Here is a 22,768-nt window from a genome sequence, read left to right on the forward strand (position 1 = left end):
GGTACTACATGGTCCTTGACCCCATCAAGGATGATGCTCTTGGCCCTCGCCATTGCATCCTCGTACTTATTGTTATCAGCCGGGTCAACTGGGACTGCTATTGTCCTCAAGGTGAATTGCTTGAGACGGTTCCTGTCTAGAACAGATAAGATTCTGGCCTTCTAGACTACGAAGTTTGAGGCTCTGTCCACTCTATCCTGGTCTCTTACCCCGTTCATTGCCATCTCGCTGCTCCTCTACTTCCCTCCTGGAAGTTCTTGGTGTGACTCCCTCTGAGCCTCGATTTCCCTCCTGGAAATCCCTCTGCCAATGTCGAGATGCCCCCACTCCGATCCTTAGTGCAGCTGCACCACTGATCCGGATTTCTTGGCTAGAAATCCTCGGTAGCAACTCCCTCCTCCTTGGTCTTGTCCTATTAGGTATTGTTCTGACTACAGTGCCCCACCAACTTCACTCTACAACTTACCCACAGCGTCCTAAGCCCCAGCAAACTGAAAGTTAGAGCTTCTAGGCTCTGCGCAATCCCGGCACCAGCAAAATTTGCACCTCCTGGCCACGAGAGGCAATCCTTCTTGACTGAGAAAGATGACCGGGCACTGTGTAGGTCGAGTCTGCTCCCCTCTGCCACTATGCTAATCCTCTTCCCGGCTCAAACTTGATGACGCAGGCACTGCGTCACTCCTTTCTTGTTGCTTCTTTGCTAGGAACAGCGTCTGTCACTCGGGACAGTTGTTTTCTGTTGTTGTTGCTCTGCTCAACTGATGTCCTTAGTTCTCTTGTGATCTGCAACCATGCTCTGATACCATGTTGGAATTTCTAAGTCTACCTGTTAGAAACCCTTCATGTACTTCTCTAATTTATTTCTACTTACTTGTTCTAATTAATTAACAAGTTATTTACCATGTAAATACTGAAAATAAATGCAAGTACATGCTCAACACATTACAGATCATCAACTAAAGGAAACAAAACAAGCACACAAGTGACACCGTTGTTTTCGGACCAATGTCCCCGGAAAAACCCAACGCCGGAAAACTGCTACAGCTATCTGAGGGTTTTGTTATTCTGCAGTTTCTGAATACAATCTGGGTGCCAAAACCGGCTCACCCAACAGAGAATAATCTCGGCAGTAGTACCTCTCAGTCGGAGACATATGTTCCAGTTGAAACCCTAGATAAACACTCCGACAACTCCAAGCTCCAATCTACCCCACGAAAACCCCAGCATCAACCTCTAAGGACTGCGTCAGCCCTTTCTGGCATAGCGTCTGCCCAGTGTCACCCTAGCTCGCCCTGCGTCAACCTATGGAGGCACTGCGTCAGCCCTTAGAGCCTCTGCGTCACCCACGCTGGCTCTCTGAGGCACTACGTCAGCCCTTAGAGCCTCTGCGTCACCCACGCTAGCTCTCTGAGGCACTGCGTAGCTCCTGGCTGGCTCTGCGTGAGCCCTGGCTGGCTCTGCATGAGCCTCTCATTGGCTTTGCATGAGCCCTGGCTGGCTTTGCGTGAACCTCTAGCTGGCTCTGCGTCCCTCTCTCCCGGCTTCTGCGCTGATCCTCTCGGTACTATCTCTGCCTCTCTTCTTCTATATTCACTGCCCCTTAGCTGCAACTCTGATCACTCCTTCGATTTCCTCAGCAAACCCTACCCCAAAAAATCGAATTCTGGATCAACTTGGTGTGTTCTCCAAGTGACCCTCAAGCCTCCTCTTATACTTTTCTCGTTGACAAATCAACAGCCGAGATTAAGTCCCTAATCAACGGCTAATATTAACTCTGGCTTGATTCATGACTTTTGGACCCTTATAACACAGTTTTATATTAGTTCACATTAATATTTTATTTTCCCTAAGTTTAGACTTAGGGACTCCATTAAAAATATTAATTATTTTAATATCTCCCAAACTGTTTAGAATCTGCCCAAACCATTTCTGGGTATTGGAGATCTCATGTGCTTTAGCCTCCACCAATTTTCGTGGCTAAAGCACATCTGATGCTACCCCAAATCAATAATATTCTTTGACAATGGGGTGATATCTAAGATAAGAAGAGCCCTGTAAGGACACACCTGGTGAACATCCGAATGGGTATGTGCCTTGAGAGGCGGTGGCCGTGTCCAAATGAATGCCTCCTAGCATTGTGCTCTGATCTAGTGGAGAGATAGAGCTTGTCTGTCAAGGCCTTGCTATTTTGTAATTGACAATGTTGGTTATGATGATGCTTATCAATCTGAACTCTTCTTATGAGAATATTTCATCTTGAGAGTATCCTTGTATCCTATTGAGTCATTATGAATACCTACCTAGTTAAGAGGGAGTGTTGGAAATGTGACTAGGTTTGGCCTTCATAATTATCACTGTACTTGTGTCATTATATATTTCATGTAAAAGCAAAAGAAGAAAAGTAAATTATCATCATTATTATTTTCACTAGTCAAAGCATATTCTTCATGCTTCTAGGGTTTATTGAGTCTAAAAAAAAATTATTATGAGTTATTGAGTCAAAGTCCCATTTGGACTTTTTGAAAGAAAAAGGAAAGAAATTTGTATTTGAGTCAAAGAGTCGATTTTGTCACCACAAGATCAAGTTGGCCCTCTAGATGGACAACTCGGCCAACCCATAAGTTGTGTCTCTTCATATGGTTGAACAACTGTATATTGGCAACTGTGCTCCACATTTCGGCAATCACTTTGATTTTTGTGCAAGAAGAAGAAGAAAATCAGTGAAGTAAAAGGAGAGAGAGAGCGAAGTGAAAGGAGAGAGAAAGTCTTGTTTTTTCCGCCCTAATCTGTTCACACGTGTGGGTATCTTCTGTGGTTTTTCAGAGCTGTTACAGAGCCGAAATTTCAGGGATTGACCAGAATTCAGTAATTTGACCAAAGTTGACTTTTGATGACTATGATTTGTTGAAGATGGATTGAAGGAGGGCTGACTTGGATCTTTGTGGCAGTCTTGGTCTTGGGTTTTGGATATCTCACATTGATCTAATTCTATAAGAAGAGGATTTCTCTGAGTTTTCCCCCTTATAGGGTTTTTGCCCTGGCTTGGAGCCTAATTTCTTGTGTCCTTGTCTGTTTGTGATCTTCATGTCCCATATATTTTGGTAATTGCTTGATGAGAAAGAATATAAATTTAATAAGAAGCCAACAAACACTCACAAGTAATTATCAAGTTAAGAGAAATCATCCTAATCTACATGCATCCTGACTTTTCAACAAAATCTTGGTAGCTTCTTCATTGTGGTTAATCCTAGTTTTTGTCACTTTAATAGTTCAACATTTCTACAAATTCTGAAAATACCCATTTCAAGAATTGTTACCATAACAAAAAAATTCAGTAGTTTCCTCATTGTGGGTAACATGGCAACAAAACCTTTTTGGTTGCAAAATCAGAAAAATCAGTAGAATCTACAGGGTATGACAGTGTTTTGAGGAGAGTGGCACTGACCTTTATATTATTAGAATGGCAATTATTCTAGCTGAAAACAACCCATACAAACTAAATCCATCTTCACTGGCCAACTGGAAGTTAAGAGATTAAAAGAATCCAAGCACTAAGGGTGAAGTCCATGTTTACTTTGCCAACCCCTTCCATGAAAGAAAAGAGAAAAGAAACCATATTTCCAATATTTAGGCCCACAATGATTTCTGACCGTGACAAGAATATTACACAAATAGATATTGAAGTTACTGACATTTTTATTTTTTTCTAAAAAAGTCAGTGCTAGATTTTGAAGATGAAGTTTGCTCAGCGAATGGATTATACCTGAATCTGCAATCTCGTCTGTATGTCTCTTGTTGTGTAAAACTTTCCCAAGGGCATGAAATAGAGAGAGAATTCCATCACGTCCCATGCTTGACTTTACATTATTTGTCAATGCTGGGAAGCTAAAAGCTAAGATAGATGATTGAGCAACTTTCTTCCGCTTATGTTTATTAGATTGTGCTTTAGGAAGTCCAGGATATTCAAAGCTCCCCTGGTCCCAAGTGTCAGATAACTTGCTGAGGCAGTAGAATTGTAAAGAATTGATTGCGTGTCTAAGATCACCTCCACTACTTTCAGATATATAACTTAGCCACTCAGGAGGCGGAGACCGATGTTCTGCTGTCCATATTTTTGTAAGTGTCTTCGTGATGCTTTTTGATGTAAGAGGATTGAAAACTATCTGCATCAAATGCTTAATTCTCCTACTAATCAACTTCATATGAGGACCAAAGATCAAAAAAGATGTTAAAATACTACATAGGAAGTATTTATTACCTTTGTAGCACCTCCTTGCTCAAGAGCTAACTCCAACTCTTGGATCATTCGGCCAGGTCCCTCTCTATCTCCAGATTCAGTGAATTCAGTAATGGATACAATTGTTGGAAATTGAGCAGACAGTGCAAGATGTCGGAGACCCTGACAGAGTTGTTGGCAAGCCTCCCAACTATTTGGGGTAGGCAGGTCATCTACTAGAAGTAGCATATCTTTCCTCAATCTGCCAGTTGCATTTGATGAGCCTATATTCAATATTGGATATTTTCGTATAGCATCTAAAAATGCTTCAAACTCATCAAGCTTTGATATATATGATGTTCCTGGCAAATCATCAACAAACATCATATTCCTAGAAAGGTACAAGATGGGCATACAAATGTATTCAAACCAAGAAATGTAGAATTTGCTACTAAAAAATAACCCGACACTTCCAGTTGCAAAAGGTTACTATCAATCTATGATTATAAAGATGCTCATATATTATTTTACTTTAATTGAAACAAAAGCAAGTTTCTAGAAAATAAATAAATGTAGCTGTAAAATGTATACCAGAATTTATGTGGTGAATATATTCTCTCCACAGGGTGGGTGTTGGTGTGTCCCATTCATAAAATTCAATTCCTAAGAGATCTATGAGCAAATGAATAGTTGTCTGCATCAGATTTCACAAGAAAATTGAAGCATTAATAGAGATGAGCATCTTCAAGTGTAGAAAAAATGCCTAAAAATGCCTGAACATAAGAAAAACAAAAATTAATATTGATATCCACCAATAAAATACTCTGAAATCACTAAAGTCATTATCATGTTTATTGCATATTCCGAAAGTAAAGCTAATTTTCAAAAGTATAATTGTTAACAATCTGTAGAGGTCTTCATATTATTTTAGAAAAGAATAAATACAGCCTGCTCAAGGTTGGACTTTCTTTAATTAAAAATGCTCAACTTATAATGTACTACACCATAATGTTCCGACCTAAGTTGCACCAAACATGGACACTTGTACAACTTTCCAAAACAGGAACATCTCGAAATGTTAACCCTCCAAAATGGGTACATGGGGAAACATACTATATAAAAATAACAACAAATATAGATATATAGTTTTTTTTTAAACAACGCATTATCTTGCAAGAAAATAAAATCACACATAAAATACCATTTTAGGAGAACCATGTCTATATAAACTCTTATAGATTATTACATGACACAAAATCCCATAGCTTAGTGGTCTTGACTAATGTCAATCTTATACCCTCATACATGATAGAATCCAGTGGAAACACTACAATCCTGCCAACCTTGAAATCCTGAAAACTGTAAAACCTGCTGAATTTTGAAAGGGATATGTGTTAAATGGTGTTGTCATTGATGTCAACATACATTAATCAACACTCAATATTTGTTTGGATTGCATCAGTTGGAAGCTTCAATGCAAGGATGGATGGAAACCCTAGCTCTAGTATTTGGATTCCCTGGACGATGGACATACCCCACACTTGTTGGAGGTTTTTGAAGAAACAAATCACTGAATTTGTCTTGGAGATCCTCGTCATTAGATTCTCCTCGTCAACCTGATTCCGGTGGTATATGGCACATCACAAGAGGCCTCACAGTCTGTGAGTTATGCCAGATTGAAGGACCCAAGTTGTGGGCAAAAACCCCACAAGGGGGATGTGTTGAAATAAGTAACCAGGTTCGGTCTTCATATATACTCTTGATTCTTGTATATCGTAAAATTAAAAATAAATTATTATTATTATTTTTTGTAACATGGGTTTCATGCTCAGGGTCATTTTACCTTAGGTCAAAGCACCCATTGAGTGCTTCTAGGTTTTGTCATTAAGTCAAGAAGTCTAAGAGTCATTGTCATATGTAAAAGACCACATTAGGCATATTTTAATATGTCAAAAGAATTATTTTTGAGTCAAAAGAGTCAAAATACCGCTCCAAGACTAAGTCGACCTGGCAGCAGAAAAAGTCGACCGAATTAGGGCATGTCGTCCTCCTTGGAAGCCTACATATAAGAGAGCATTCGACCACCTATGGACTCACTCACTCATTCACTCATCGTTCAATCGAAGGACAAGAAAAAGAAGGCAAGCAAAGGAAGACGAAATTTTTGGGTTTTTACACTCTCTCTCTCACGTGTGAAGGCAAGCCAGGGTTTTTGTAGTCTCAAGGAGCAAGGAAAGGGTCGAAGCTGGAAAAAAAAGTGGACAATTTGATCTCTCATAAGGCATAGAAGAAACACTATAAAGGACAAATCATTATTCCCAGCACTTACCAGGAAACAATTACATGGCATCGCTTGTTCTTCTTGAAGAATGTAACTAGTGTCAAACTTCATAATTCTATTTGAGTCAAGATGTATTGTATTTGTCAAAAGAGAGAAAAATGTATTTATTTATAAAAGAAAATTATTTATTAGCATGGCTTTCATGCTCTTATTATTTAATTTCTAGGTCAAAGCCTCCATTGTAGGCTTCTAGGGTTTATGTCAAAAGTCTTTGTCCATGTCATCATGTAATAGACCCTTCTTGGGCTTTATCTATCAAGGAAGAAATTTATTTTTAATGTAAAAAGAGTCATTTAGACCTTCTCCACCAATTCAACCTCAAGGAAGACAAGTCGACCTAATTCGGAGCTAAAATCGACTATATAAAGACGGCAACTCGACCTCATTTGGAACACATACAAGCAAGTTTGATCTGCAGTAGCTAGAGAAGAAAAGGAAGAGTGAAATACCTAAGGAGAAGGAGAAAACCATAGCGAAGAAGGAGACTTTTGTCAAGCAAGAAGGAAGCCAAATTTCTCTCTCTTTTGCCACACGTGCGAGTTTCTGGGTTGTTGTTGGAGGGCTGAAATTTCAGATCTGCAGTAGGGCCGAAATTCTGGAAGCTAGGGGTCAAAATTTTGTGTTGTAGCTAGGTTGAAGTTGGTTGACAAGAAGAGACTACTGAAGTTTGCATAATCATCTTGGAAGGTTGACTTGGTGGAGTGAGGAAGGTCTTTTGGTCTAGTTAAAGGTCTTGGTTTGTCTCAATTTCATTTGAATTTACTAGTGGAAGAGTTTGACTGGGTTTTCCCCTTTATAGGGGTTTTAGCCCTAGCTGAGTGCCTACTTCTAGTGTCATCGATCTTCATGCTTTTGATTTGATGATCGCTTGATGAGATAAAGAAGAACATAAAGAAAGCCAATAAGAATATAGGAATATCACAAGTAATTGTCAAACATAAGAAAATCTTTTTTCCTTTTTGATTTTCTAACATGGTATCAGAGCTAAGGTGAAGGAGGAAAGAAAAAGGCAGCTTGAAGGTCTATTGAAAGAAGGATCAAGAAAAAGGTTTCAATGAAGATCATAAGGAATAAAGGAAAGCCTTTTATCTATAAGGAAGACATCATAAAGTATATGGAAACCTCAATGAAGATAGAAAATAAGCTAGAAGGAGCTACCAACTATAGAGCATGGAAGAAGAGGATGGATCTCATCCTTGCAAAACAAAAAGTATTGGATTTTGTTCAAGGAAAGGTGAAGGAACCCACAGATGATGCAGGAAAGGAAAAATACAAGGAAACAAACATCTTGGCTATGAATCTTATTGTAGATGGAGTGAAGGATAATCTAATTCCCTATATATCCAATATAGAAACTGCAAAAGGGATGTATGAAGCTCTCTCCAAATTATTCACTATCAAGAACATTGGACAAGTTGCTAGTCTCAAAAATGAACTAAGAACAATGAAGATGACAAAAGATGACATTGTATCTTCATATTTTGTGAGGATCTCCCAAATAAGAGATGAGATCCAAGCTATTGATGAAATCATACCAGATAAAGAACTTGTGATTGTTGCTCTACTAGGTCTACCTAAATCATGGAGCTCCTTTGCCTCAGGTATTAGCAGTTGGAAAGAAACACCTTCCTTTGAAGAAATGTGGAATACATGCAGTCAAGAAGAAGCCCGCATCTCATTAGCAAGTAATAAGAAGGAAGAAGAAGAGGACAACACTTCAAATGCATATTCTGCTCACTACAAAAAAAAGGGGAGAAACAAGAAGCTTAAAGGACCAAAGAAGAAGATTGACCTATCTAAAGTAGAATGCTATCATTGTCATAAGATGGGACATTATAAGAATCAATGTCTAGAAAATCCTAGGAACAAGAATAAGAAAAGACGAAGAAAACATGCAACAGTTCCAAATGAAGATCCACCTAAGAAGAACAAGGTTGAAGAGTCTGAAGTCAAAGACTTATACTATTAAGTCTTTTAGGGATAATATCCCTTACATATCCTTCTACTATTGTTTTAGGTTTTTGTGAAGGTTTTTCCTTTTATGTTTCGATTTCTAGAGTTCATAGATCTAATATGTCTTAGAAATTTTTGAAATGTTTTGATAAGTTGTAGGTATCCCTCAAAAAGATTGGATTAAGAGGGAGCCTTCACCATTTCACTAAAAGATAAGTATATTGTTATTTGTTTCCTCTTTCATATTTGTTTTCCTCCGCATATCAAGATTTGTTTATACTCATAATCCTTTCTTTGTATTTTCCTTGGTAGGAAAGCTTACAGATTACACAAACGTTATGGAGGAAACCTCAAGGAAAGACTTGTATCGTGAAAAGTAAGCTTGTTGCTAAAGAAACTCTACAAGGTTTGTTAAAGAAGTGTTGAAGAATCTAGGGCAAAGTAGTGTAGTGTGATTCTTCGTTACTTGATAACGATTTGTGGAGTCTTTTGACATTTCTTGTTAGGTTATGCTTACTCTTCTTCTTATTAGTGCAAACGTGCGTACTTCATCAAATTGCTACCAAAACAAAATAACAAGAACACAAAGTTGGGCTCTCTGCCAAGGACAAAACCTCTCCACTCTTGAGAAGAAAACCCTTGGTAAGTTTTCTCTTATTGAAGCTTCTTATTTGAACAACTGCCAAACCCTAGACCCTTGACTAGGATATCCTCCAAGCATAAGTCAAATCCTTCCTCTTTTTGCACTATAACTTCCAGCACATGGACCTCTGTCTTCCAGCACTTTGCTCCTCAGCACTTTGTCCTCATTCTTCTGGCACTTCGTTCTTCCTTCAACTTGTTAGTAACCTTGTAGCACTTTCTCTAAAGAAGACACTATTGATCAGACCTTTCTTCTTAGGATGGTTCCTTTCTTCTTTCCACCAATCAACTGACTTTGATGTAGGGTTGTTATCACTGCATAAAGAGTTTTGATTCTCGCACATGTCACTGTTTTCTACCCTAGAAAACAATCCCTTCAACTTCGATCTTGTTCCTTCTTCCTTCGTTTATGAGGGCTTCTCCTTCGCTTGTAGAGAGAAGCCTTGTAGACCTTGTTTGCACCCAAAACGGTGAGATAGGATGACCTTTACTTTTCTGCCACTATGGCCGCAGGCAAACCTTCCTTAACCTCGCACGTGTGGCTGTAGCTTCTCTAGAAACTGTCTCCTTACCCTCAATGTTCTGTCTGCTTATCACGCTGCCCTTGTAACTCTTTTTCCTTGGCTTTTCTTTGTCCTTCTTCATCCTCTTTCTTGCTTGTAGATTACAGAGTGAAGTTATATCAAATGAAGGGTGGACAGCATCTATAAATAGAGGTTTGTCCCTCCTCTTTAGGCCGACTTGACAATTTGCACTATAATTCATCTTTTATTCATTATTTTGCTGCTTGGAGACTCCGTTGATGTTAAGAGAGGATTTGACTATGCTTGGAGGTGTTCCCATGACTTTGTACATGATGTAACATGCCCTCAAAGGGTCTCATCATAATTACATTTTAACTTTGACTTTCTCGAAGCACTTTAAAATGTGCTTGACCTATTTCCAATGAGCAAGAAACTCATTGACAAATACTATAAAAATAATTTCTCTTTTCTTGAATAATTACAAATATCAAAATTACATTTATGGAGACCGAACCTAGTTACATTTCCTTCAACACTCCCTCTTAACTAAGGAGGTATCCATACAACATTTGTCATTACAAGGTGTTTCGCAATTTTCAATCTTGAAGAATTCACATAAGAGAAACCGGATTATCAATCCAGTTGTTATAGCATCATATCCATCAGCGTTGTCATAGTGCAAGGCCTTGACTAACAGTTCCATCTCTTTACGAGACCATGAGCCATAATGCTGGCGAGACCAATGATTTATAGACACCTTCATCATTGTCTCTCAAGGTACATACCCACCCGGGTGTTCAAAAAGTATGACCTTCTAGGACTACTCTTATCTTGGGTTCCCAGCCCTCAAAGAATATCGGTACTCTTGCCTACTCTTGTCTTGGATGCCCTACACATCCTCAAAGAGTATCGTATGCCAAATGATTACCTAATCCTCCCATTCTTTCTTCCCAAGTGAAGACAAGAATGTTGTGTCTATCTTGTGTCTACATTTCCATTCATGCCCTTCATCTAGACTTACAGCTGTTAGTCCTGGTTTAGTGCATGACCCACGAAATGGAAAACACAATTGTCACTCCTTTGTAATCAGGGGTGATTCAAAAACTCCCTCTAGATCAGGGACTTGTCAGAGCTCCCTCTTAACTGGGGATTCTTTCCATCATCAACAGCTTCTTCTTCGTGGGTCCTCCAGTTGCTTGATCTCCTTCCTTTCTTGATGTCATGAAGTCTTCGATCAAACTTCTTCTAAGTAGGGCACCATCCATCGATCACTTTCCTTCTTAGTTTGTCATGTCATTGCTTCATGGAAAGTGACTATCAAGTTTTTCTTGTCATCTTGGCTACTCCTTTGTCATCTTGTCCATGCTTCGGAATACTCTCCTCATGGATGCTTCATAGTACTTGCTAGGTTACATGCTTTGACCTAGTAGCCCATCATGACTTCATCCTGATATTGTTTCAACATTGCTTTTTCTTTTGTTGGATGGTTTCTTCATCATGACATCTCTATAGAGTAGAATCAGTTATCTGCATCTTTTGTATCTCCAAGGCCTTTATAGGTGTCAAGGGCCCTTTCTTCCTTTATTAGAGTTATCTTGCCTTCTTTCAGGAGATATCTTCAAGGCATTTTGTCAGATAGTGATTCTCGTTGATCATGGTGTTCTTCACATGCTTGATCTCTTTCTTCATTTGCTTCTTCTCAGATAGATGGGTCAACCATCTAATGCTTCTTGTGAGAGCATTCCTTCATTGCTTTCTTTCTGGACTTGTCAGCGTTTCTTCTTGCTTCATAGTCAGCAATCTTATGCTCCTTATGTGAGCATGTTCTTTTGTTGACCTTCATTGCATTGTGGTACATGCCTTCGAGCATATTCTTGGTGAAAGAGATTATTTCATACTTGATCATGTTATAGAACTATACCCATGACTCAATAATATACAAATGACAACATGACTTAAACTTTGATGCATACATACCTCATCTTGACTCTCCTTTGATCATCCTTTGGTGTGGCCCTTCTTGCTTCATCTTAGCTTGCCTGCATTTCATCCTTTTCTTCAAACCCATGAATGGGATTCCCAATGATACATCTGCTTTGGTCCATGAACCTTCTTTTCAAGATTCCATCATAGGATCTTAAAGATCCTTGCCTTGCAAATGTTTCCTTTCTTTTGATGATATAGGTCATCTAAGATTCTTATCATGATCAATTTTCTTTCATCATCTATGAGGTCCTATACTAGGTATGTTTTTTCTACATGAATATCCTAAGTTATATCTGTCATGCTCCTATATTCTAGAAGGTATTTCTACTTATGCAGTTTTGTTCTTATCATAAATGTTATATCTACATGAGTATCTAGAACTCTATGTACATCATGCTGCTAGATTCTAGAGGATGTTTCTAGCCATGCAATTTTAATTTACTCCTACATACTCCTATTCTACTCAAAACTTTGAAAGAATTCTAGAAGTAAAGAGTTTGACCTAGTCATAGTAGAGATCCTGAGGATCTTCCTTATTTTGCTTCTTTCTTTCTTATTTCATCTCATGAGTTATGTGAGCTTCTTCCCTCTTCCTTTTGTTGTTTTCCTTGTTAAGCTTAGGATAATTCCTTTTGTAGTGTCTATATTCTTGGCATCCAAAACATTGGATCTTGGACATGTCTTTGTAGTTTGTTCTTCATGGATCAAACTTACCAAATTTACCCTTTCTTTTGGCCATGGTAGAAAATGTTTGCTCCTTTGATCCCACATCTTCTTTTGCCTTAAGTCTGGTTTCCTCTGTCCTGCATAGAGACCACATTTCACTGAGAGTGGTTGCTTCCTTCTTGGCATATATGCTTGATGTAAAGTTTCCCCACTCCTCAGGTAGAGCATTGAGTACTACAGTTGTCATCTCTCTATCAAACATGACTTTCCCAAGCTCTTGAAGTTGATCTCTCATTTCAGAGCTTTTCATGAAGTAGGGAGCTATTCCTTCCATTGTTATCTTCATCTTGTATAATTCATTTCTCAGAGATATAACTTCTCCGGTTGTGGATACCGAGAATAGCTCTACTAGCTTATCATAAATTTCTTTTGATGTCTCAAACTTGGAGACATAAGGAATGAGAGAGTCTTTGATTGATTCTATCAGAATCCTTTGAGCTCTTGTCTCATCCTTGTTGTACTTGGCTAAGGCTTGAGACTGTTCCTTAGCAGGGACAGTGATATTCCCTTTGACAAGTTCTAGGAGTTCATTCTCCTTGAGTAGTAGATCAGTCCTCTTCTTCCATGCAAGAAAGTTATTGGTGCCTACCAATTTATTGCTTTCCTTGCAAAAAAAAATTGATGTATATTCAGAAGCGGACATGTACTCACTTGATAGATTTTGAGATGTAATGGATTTGCTTTCTCCTTGAAGGCTTGATGGCTTGTCTTCCTTGGATCTTGATGTTCTTCAAGTTGCCTTCTCCAAGTGGACTAGTTTGATGATGGGATTTGCTTGAAGACTTGTAGCTTGATGTAGGTTCTGCTTCAATCTGCTCTTCTTTGTAGGTGCCTTTATGTAAGGCTCTTCTTCTAGCTTTGTAGACCTCCTTGATAAATGATGGATTGTAGACCCTTCCTGTTCTTGAAGTGATTGAGACTTCTAGGCTTGATGCTTCAATATTGTAGATGCTTCCCCTTGATGAGTGTTCTTGAGTTGCCCTTTCCTTGATGTGTCACCTTAGCTTTGATACCATGTTGAAGAAGCTATGTGATTCTTCGTTACTTGATAACAATTTGTGGAGTCTTTGTACTTTTCTTGTTAGGTTATGCTTCTTCTTCTTCTTATTAGTGCATATGTGTGTACTTCATCAAACTGTTACCAAAACAAAATAACAAGAACACAAAGTTTGGCTCTCTGCCAGCGACAAAACCTCTCCACTCTTGAGAGGAAAACCCTTAGTAAGTTTTCTCTTATTGAAGCTTCTTATTTGAACAACTGCCAAACCCTAGACCCTTGACTAGGATATCCTCCAAGCATAAGTCAAAACCTTCCTCTTTCTGCACTAGAACTTTCGGCACAAGGACCTTTGTCTTTCGGCACTTTGCTCCTCAACACTTTTTCCTCCTTCTTCCGACACTTCATTCTTCTTTCAACTTGTTAGTAACCTTGTTGCACTTGCTCTAGAGAAGACACTATTGATAAGACCTTTCTTCTTAGGATGGTTCCTTTCTTTCCACCAATCAACTGACTTGGATGTAGGGTTTTATGACTGCATAAAGAGTTCTAATTCTCGCACGTGTGATTGTTTTCTACCCTAGAAAACATTCCCTTCAACTTCGATTTTGTTCCTTCTTCCTTCGTTTATGAGGGCTTCTCCTTCGCTTGTAGAAAGAGGCCTTGTAGACCTTGTTTGCACCCAAAAAAGCTGAGATAGGATGACCTTTACTTTTCTATTGCTATGGCCGCAGGCAGACCTTCCTTAACCTTGCACGTGTGGTTGTAGCTGCTCTAGAAATTGTCTCCTTACCCTCGTTGTTATGTCTCCTTATTACGTTGCCCTTGTAACCCTTTTTCCTTGGCTTTTCTTCGTCCTTCTTCATCCTCTCTCTTGCTTGCGGATTTGAGAGTGAAGTTATATCAAATGAGGAGTGGATAGCTTCTATAAATAGAGGTATGTCCCTCCTCTTTAGGCCGACTTGACTGTCCATTAGGCTGACTTGACAGTTTGCACTATAAGTCATCTTTATTCATTATTTGGCTGCTTGGAGACTTCATTGATGCTAGGAGAGGATTTGACTATGCTTGGAGGTGTTCCCATGACCTTGTACATGGTGTAACATGCCCTCAAAGGGTCTCATCATAATTATTTTGACTTTGACTCTCTAGAAGCACATTAAAATGTGTTTGACCAAACCTAGTTACATTCTTGAATAAATACAAATATCAAAATTACATTTATGAAGACCGAACCTAGTTACATTTCCTTCAACAAGAAGAACTCAAGGTATGTCTGATTGATTTAACTCGTTGCAGATCTTCTTCACATAAGAAGGTATGATTATTCTGTTGAGAAATCTAGGGCATAGAAATTAATTGATTTCTCTTTTATTAGTATCTACTTGTGCATGCTTTTTACTTCTTTAGATTAGGATCTTCTTTTACCTAGCTTTTTAGTGTTCTTCTTCATCAAACAACTACCAATGCATAAACCATAAAGAGAAAAGAGACACAGAATATAGACTATCAAACAGGGCCAAAACCTCTCATTCTTTGAGAGGAAAACCCGAACAAATTCTTCTTCTTATAGAGATTCCAATTGATGAATACCAAGACCATGACCTAGAACCTTGACTTAAATGACCTCTCCAAGACCAAGTCAAATTTTTGCAATTTAGCCTTCACTTCTCCAACTCAGATCTGAACTTTTTAGTCTCCTTGACTGTAGTCTTTGTCCTATTGTAGGAGACTCTCCTTTCTCGCACGTGTGACTGATAAAGGATGAGTTTTGTCCTTTACTTCTTCGCTTTAACTAGAGAGAAGTTCTATGTTAACTCGGCATGCAACATAGACATCAAACTTGCCTTAACTCAGACTCTTATCTTCTGCAACTTTGGCTTTTCTACAATATGTACCTACTCTTTTCCTCGAACGTGTGACAGACTTGCCCAAAAACAAACCTGAAATATATTCAATCTTCCCTTCAAACCTGATCTCATTCCTTCGCTTGGATGTAGGGCTACTATTGACCCTTAGATTGAAATATTTTGCACCTTTACTTAGATTACCTTCTCTGAAATCTTCGCTGAAATTGTTGCTCTGAAATAAGGCCGAGTTGCCCTATTTATAGTTGTTTCCCAACATAATGCACCGACATGAATGCATGTGAGCTGACATGTCCTTTGAAGAGTTTACATTATTCCCTTTTGAAGCCGCCTTGAGGAGGAGATGTTCTTGGTCTTGGAGGGCTATTTATACTTATCTAATGACTCATACAAAATGTAATATGCCCAAGATGGGTCCTCATACATGACATTGACTGAATTTGACTTTATGACCAATCCTAAGGGCTCACAAAGGGAGTCACACTAAAAATAAATTCCTTGCTCATGAAACCCATGAGACAAGCATTACAATAATAATTTTATTTTTCTTATTTTCATCAATTACATAAAATCACAATTACACGTCATTATGAAGACCGAACCTCATTACTTTTCAACACTCCCTCTTAACTAGGGAGGTATTCATAAAGGTACTTGGTCATTCTCAATCTAAAGAATTTCGCATAAGAAGAGTCGTATTTGTAACCCAACTGTATAGCATCATATCAACCGACATTGTCACATAGCAAGGCCTTGACTAACAGCTCTATCTCTCCACAAGATCTAAGCACAACGTTGGCAAGACCAACGATGTATAGACACCCTCATCATTGTCTCTCTCAAAACATACCCCACCCAAGTTCTCAGGGTGTCTTCCACCTCGACTATTCTTACCTTGGATTCCCAGTCCCCAAAGAATATCGATGCTCAACGACTACTCTTATCTTGGATGCCCTAATACATCCTCAAAGAGTATCAGATGCCAGATGTTTACCCAATCCTCCATTTTGTCTTCCCAAGTGAAGACAAGAATGATGTGCCTATCTCTCCCTCTTAATTAGGGAGGACATAGCTATTCCAATAAAGAAATGTACTCATTCCTACGGAAGGAATGTACCTAAGCTCCCTCTTGGCTTAGGAATTTCCAAGTTTCTTCCAAGTAAGAAACTTGTTTCTAAGCTCCCTCTTAATTAGGGACCTACAACAACTCCTCAGGTGGAGATGATGCAACAGCCAGATGCTTGAAGAACTCCTCCTCACGATGTCATGAACTTCTTTTTGTTATCTAGGAGTCTTCATGTTTGGGACTTCTACATAGGGCACTGACCATCCAACACTTTCATCCATGAGTCAGCCATGTCTTCATCGGAAAATGATCCATCAATCCATATCTAGCCTTCCTTTATGCCATGTTTCTTTCTTTAGGCCATGTTTACTTAAGGATCTTTCATGCTACTACATGTGCATTGGTGGTGGAAGACATCCATAGATCGTCCCTTAGCATCCCTGCATAAACCCATCCAAATATTCAAAAATAAAAGGAATGAACACTAAAATCAACATTACCTTTGTGATGGTCTTTCATCATGACATCTTCTAGTTTGCATCAGCATCCTACATACATATCGACACATCTCCCAAAGATATACATGTTTTCAAGGGTCTCTTTCTTTTTCAGACTCCAACAGAATCTTCATATCTTCCATGGAGATATCCTAGTTTGTTGAAATTTGATGACCAAAAAAAGTTTCCTGCAATCTCAACCTGGTTTCAATTTCACCTTATCACTCCCACTCAGTTAAATGCCCTTTCCCATAAACATACATTTAACATATAGAATTCTAGAAATGAAATTTTCAGATTAAAACACATGGCACTGTCAACACATGCTGAAAATAAATATGGACATAACCAGACCAGCAACACATAAAAATACACACAGATTTTTGGTCAACTTAGACCCAGGAAAAACCCCTTCAATCTTCTCCAGGGAAAACCTGTTAGAGAGCTCTTCAAATTTATTTATCTTTCAAGTTCAGGAAAAATACATTTGCAGACAAAACAAAACAGCAAAATACAACTTATCTCTTCAGCCCAAAACTCCTTGAAAACCGTGCCCACTTGCCTCGATTTCTATGCTCACTTGAAGCTGAAAATATGTACTATATGGATATGACTGTACAAATTGTACTAACTGTATGGATTTATTTTCAATTTTTTTTCAAAACTTCTCTCGAACGGCGTGCAACTCACAGCGTTCAATGTTGTTCATACAATACCTTATGTTGTCTTCTATGCCATGATTTCCATGCCCATCTTTGCCCAAAAGTCACTCCTTCAGCTTGCTGTGACAAATTTCTCCTTTAGAACTTTATCCATCTCTCAGCCTCCTTTCTCCAATCTGCTCATGAAGAATAAAATCAATCTCTTTTTTCTTTTCCCCCTTTTGTTTCCCTAAATGACTTTTGGGCAACCCTAAGATCTAATGGCTCAGATTCATTTAGATCAAGGGATGAGAATAAATGTGCATTTAATTCTCACTTTCTATTTTTTAACTCATCCATTAAATAAAGTACCCACATTGTACTTTATGTCTAAAGTCACTTTTCACTTTATAATTTAACATTGGCTTTACCACTTATAAAGTCACTTTCACTTTATAAAGTCACACTTAGGAAAAGAATTATTTTGGACACTTTTCCCTAGGTAGAGACTAACCCATGGGAAGCCACTTGTCCAAGGTACATTAAAAATCAACACTCCCTCTTACCGATGAAAGTGTTTCTCACCACACCCATTTTGTCCCTGAAATGGACATGCTTGCCTCTTGGCAAGGACTTCGTGAGAACATCAGCCACCTGCTGATCCGTTGATATATACTCCAACTTCACTACCCCCTTTTGAACATAGTCCCTGATGAAATGATATATGATGTCAACGTGTTTTGACCTGTCATGAAACACTGGATTCTCCGTGAGTTTAATGCAACTCTGATTATCACAGTGAATAACCGTCAGTCTCAACTCTTGATCAAATAGGCCATACAACAACTTTCAAAGCCAAATGGCCTCACAACTAGCCTAGCTAGCAGCCATATACTCAGCCTCAGAAGAGCTCAAAGCCACTGACGTTTGCTTTCGACTGAACCATGACACAACTGCCGAACCCAATCTGAAGGAACACCCTGAAGTGCTTTTCCTATCAGAAGCAGAGCCTGCCCAATTTGAATCTGTGTAACCTGCCAACCTCATTCTGTCTCCCCACCTATAGTCCAGACCATAATCAACAGTTCCCTACACGTAGCGAAGAATGTGCTTTGCATCTACCTAGTGCACCTTCCTGAGCTCAACCATGAGCTGGCTAAGTGTGTTCATTGCAAAGCATATATCTGGTTTAGTGTTGACCAAATACATCAAGGACCCAATAAGCTGCCTATACATTGTGGGATCCACCAAACTAGAATCTGAAGCATGAAGCTTCTTCTAGTTGGTGATCATAGGTGTAGACATGGGTCTACAGTCTGCCATGTGAAATCTGCTTAACACATCCACAGCATACTGCCCCTACCCCAGAAAGATATGCCCCTCCTCCTGCCACACTTCAAGCCCCAAAAAGTAATGCATCAGCACAATGTCCTTCATCTCGAACTCCAAAGCAAGATCCTCCTTGCAACCACTAATCAGTCTCTCTGCCCCCATGTTACTTGGGAGCGGGAGCGGGAGCGGGGAGCGGGAGCGACCATTTTCAGAAGCTCCCGGTTTGGGAGCGAATCCCGGAGCGATTTTTTAAAAATATATATATATTTTATATTTTTTAATTTTTGATACATATATGTCAACAAAAACATGTAGAATGATGAATTAGATATAAAAAACATAAAAAAGCATAGATTGAACCATATAACAACAATCATCTAGAAGTTATAATCTTCATCAACCACGTCCGCAAGTTAGTAACATAGTAACATACAACATATTGAGTTTCATGATTCATCAATCTTAAAGTTTCAAGCTTTCAAAATTCAATATATAACATTTATCATCATTGATCACCAAAGTTGTACTTGTAAGCTAAGTGTAACCATTACAACAAATAATATCTAACATGAAATGAAATGTTATAAAATGAAATGAAATGAAACAACTTTCAACTTTCATGAAGCATCATATTCATAATTCATTACTAATGAGTTATAATTGAGATATATTGTTTAAAAAAATATCATAATAAATATGAAAGAGTCAATAGTTATAAACTAGAAAAGAGAAGTAAATCTATTATCTATTTCTTATGCTTGGGCCTCTTGCCACCACGAGAAATGTCTAATTTTTTAGTCTTGTTGCAAAATCAGGATCTTTGTCATTAATATCACCCTCCAAGCATTAATATCCAGAGGTATCTTTGTCATTACCTTTGTATCTGTATAGGGATCTTTGTCATTAATATCACCCTCTAAGCATTAACATAAGATAGAAAAAGCATAGCATGTCAAGTCAAGATTTTGTTTGAGTGATGCGTACATTTTTAGAAGGGTCATGATAGAGGAGTTCGACAACCAATGTCACTAACATCAAGGTACATAAAGGGATTGGTACTCTTGATTAAATACGAATTCCATACCCTAATACATGACAAAATTCAATGGAAACATTGCAATCCCCCAATCCTGAAATCCTGAAAAACTGATAAGTCTGCTGGATTTTGAATGAAATCTAAAATTCTACTTTCTCCATATGAAATCCAATGAGGACGAAACCACTCTCAAACAACCTGAGTCATTTCATGGTAATGTTAAAAATTTAAGTAAAAGGATGAAAATGAAAATTAAAGAAAATGTCACTTTTACTTTAAGAATTTAACATTACCATGAATAGCATATCAATACTAGGGCCTAGACTTGATCATTAAGCTGCCCCACTCAAAAACTATTTGTTTCTTTCAAAAAAAATTGCATTTCGAACATTACTACAAAAAAAAAAAGGCAAAACGCTCCCGAAAAGGCAGGGAGCGAAATTTTTTTTAGGGAGCGCGCTCCCGACCCGCTCCCGAGTCGCTCCCGCCCGGAGCGCGGATTGGGAGCGGGAGCGAGGGGGGGGGAGGCGCTCCCCCGCAACACTGCTCTGCCCCAATAATGAACAAGTCATCAACATACAACACAAGAATGAGCAGATCATCCCCTACAACAATATAGTATAGGTTTGGATCTGCATCACTCTTCGTGAAACCCATCTGTTGTAAGTAAGTATCAGTCCTCGAATACCAAGCTCTCAAAGCTTGTTTGAGTCTGTAGAGTGCTCGCCTCAACCGGCATACATGGGTCTCCTACCCAAGTACCTTAAAGCCTTGTGGTTGCTCAACATACACCTCCTCCTATATAACTCCGTTCAGAAATGCGGTCTTCACATCCATTTGATGGATCTACCAACCCATTTCTGCAGCGATAGAAATAAGGGACCAGATAGAAGTGTACCGAGCTACGGGAGTGAAGGTCTCATCATATTCAACTCCCTCAATTTGTGAGAACCCTCTAGCCACAAACCTCACCTTGAACTTCTCAATGTTGCCATCCGCAACATGCTTGATCTTGTAGAGCCACTTGGAGGTCACAACTGACTTTCCCTCAAGGCTAGGCACCACTTCCCAGACATTGTTCTTAATGATAGAGGCATACTCCTCCACCATAGCCTCTCTCCATACCTCCTGGCTGGCAACCTCCTCATAGCTAGTAGGCTCAGAGTCAACAATGTTGGTAGCCTTGGCTACATAACTGCAAAACCGCTCAGGTGGCACACTCTCCCTGTTCACCCTCTTCGGAGGACCAACGGACTCCGCTTCCTTCAAGGTGTCTTGAAGCCACTTGGGCCTCCTCTTCCCTGAAGAAGCTTCCCCATAGGGAACCTCATCCTCTGCCCCCCAGTCTGGTGAACCTGAAGGTCTGCCAACTGACCCTAGTGTGCCTATACCAGCACCTGTCCTCGAAGAACCTGTATTGGCACCTATGCCTGTGTCAGCTGAAGTGCCATGTGAACTCTATACCAATGGACTCCCTAAAGAAGTGCTTGGTGAACTCGCCACTAGTGCCCCAGATGTCACTGACATTGAAGTACCTCCTATACCAATCGATCCAGAACCCTGAGGTCCTGCTCCCTATACCTGACCTCCCTGTTGAGGAGAAGTTTGTGACTCTCTCTCATCATACTCCCATGATCTCTGATAGGCCCTCTCCTCCTCGAACTTCACATCCCTCCTAATCACCACTCTCTGTTTAGAAGGAATGAAGATCCAATAGGCATTCAAAGTCTTGTTGTAACCCATAAAGATACCCTTCTCTGCCATGGGTTCCAGCTTCTGGGATATAAGAATATGTGAGACATCTAAAGATACGAAGATGTGCCACATTAGGCTTCTCTCTAGTGAAAGCCTCCTCCAGAGTCATATTCCCCAATACTCTGTGAGGACTCTTGTTCTAAAGATAAACAACAGTATTATAGGCCTCAGCCCACCAAAACAAAGGCAACCCCTGATCATGAATCATCGCTCTAGCAGCCCCAACAATAGCTCTATTCTTCCTTTCAAACACCCCATTTCGTTGAGGGTTGTAAGGAACTGTGAACTCTCTCCTAATGCCCTCATGTGCACAGAAGTCAGAAAACCCACCATCGATGTACTCGCCACCATTGTCTGACCTCAAGACCTGAATCTTCCTACCTATCTGCTTTTCCAGCTTCGAAATCTTTAAAGCGACTAAAGACCTCACCCTTGGTCTTCAAGAAATATATCCAAGTCCTCCTAGAGTAGTCATCAATGAATATAACATAATACTCATAACCACCCAAAGACACATGAGAAATACAGCCACTAACATCAATATGAATCAAGTCTAGTATACCTATAGATTTGTTGTCGCTCGCTGGGAATGGGAACTTGGTGTACTTGCCCAAAGCACACCCTCTGCAGACCTCATAATGCTCGATACTAAAATCAGGAACTCCAGTAGTGATCTCCCTCAGTACTCTCAAAGCTCCATGATGCATATGCGCCATCCTCCAGTGCCATAACTCGCACAAGTCTACTACTGGTGGTACTAGTGTTAGTGCTACCAGATGTGCTACTCACCAATGCTCCCATCGACTGAAAACTAAACCTATATAGTTTCCTAGAGCGAACTCCAATCACTTGGCCGAAGTGATGGAAGCTCCCCTAGGATGCATCAATACCTTCCCTCCTGAGAAAGTGGGGTCAAACCCCTTCTCCTCCATAGCAGACACTAAAATCAAGTTCTTCTTCATCCTCGAAACATACAAAACATTTAGGACCTTCAAAGGAGGCAAAGACTCCCTCTCAAAGGTCACAATCCCCACACCAACAGCTCTCACAATGCGGTCATCTCCTAGTACAATCTCAATATCAAGTGCCCTCTCTGCAAGCTCTAAAAAGAACTCTCGTGCACCTATCATATGGCAGGAAGCCCCGTTGTCTATGTACCACACATCGGATGATGTACTCCTACTAGAT

At 39.5% G+C, this 22,768-nt stretch overlaps 1 protein-coding gene across 1 annotated transcript in view; it reads right to left on the minus strand.

Annotated features, from left to right (window-relative positions):
• The window catches only part of ATRAD17 (RADIATION SENSITIVE 17), a 372,391-nt gene that overhangs the window by 155,061 nt on the left and 194,562 nt on the right, over positions 1-22,768 (minus strand). Inside the window, exons 8-10 of the mRNA XM_089392953.1 lie at positions 4,808-4,910; positions 4,259-4,578; positions 3,764-4,163 (exon numbers count right to left, since the gene is read on the minus strand). Of these exons, the coding sequence (XP_089249079.1) occupies positions 3,764-4,163; positions 4,259-4,578; positions 4,808-4,910 (823 nt within the window). The remainder of the gene's footprint in view (positions 1-3,763; positions 4,164-4,258; positions 4,579-4,807; positions 4,911-22,768) is intronic.

Source organism: Pinus tabuliformis, chromosome 1_1, assembly GCF_031772625.1.
Source record: "Pinus tabuliformis cultivar Carrire ecotype Pingquan chromosome 1_1, CPIR1, whole genome shotgun sequence".
Lineage (NCBI taxonomy): Eukaryota > Viridiplantae > Streptophyta > Pinopsida > Pinales > Pinaceae > Pinus > Pinus tabuliformis.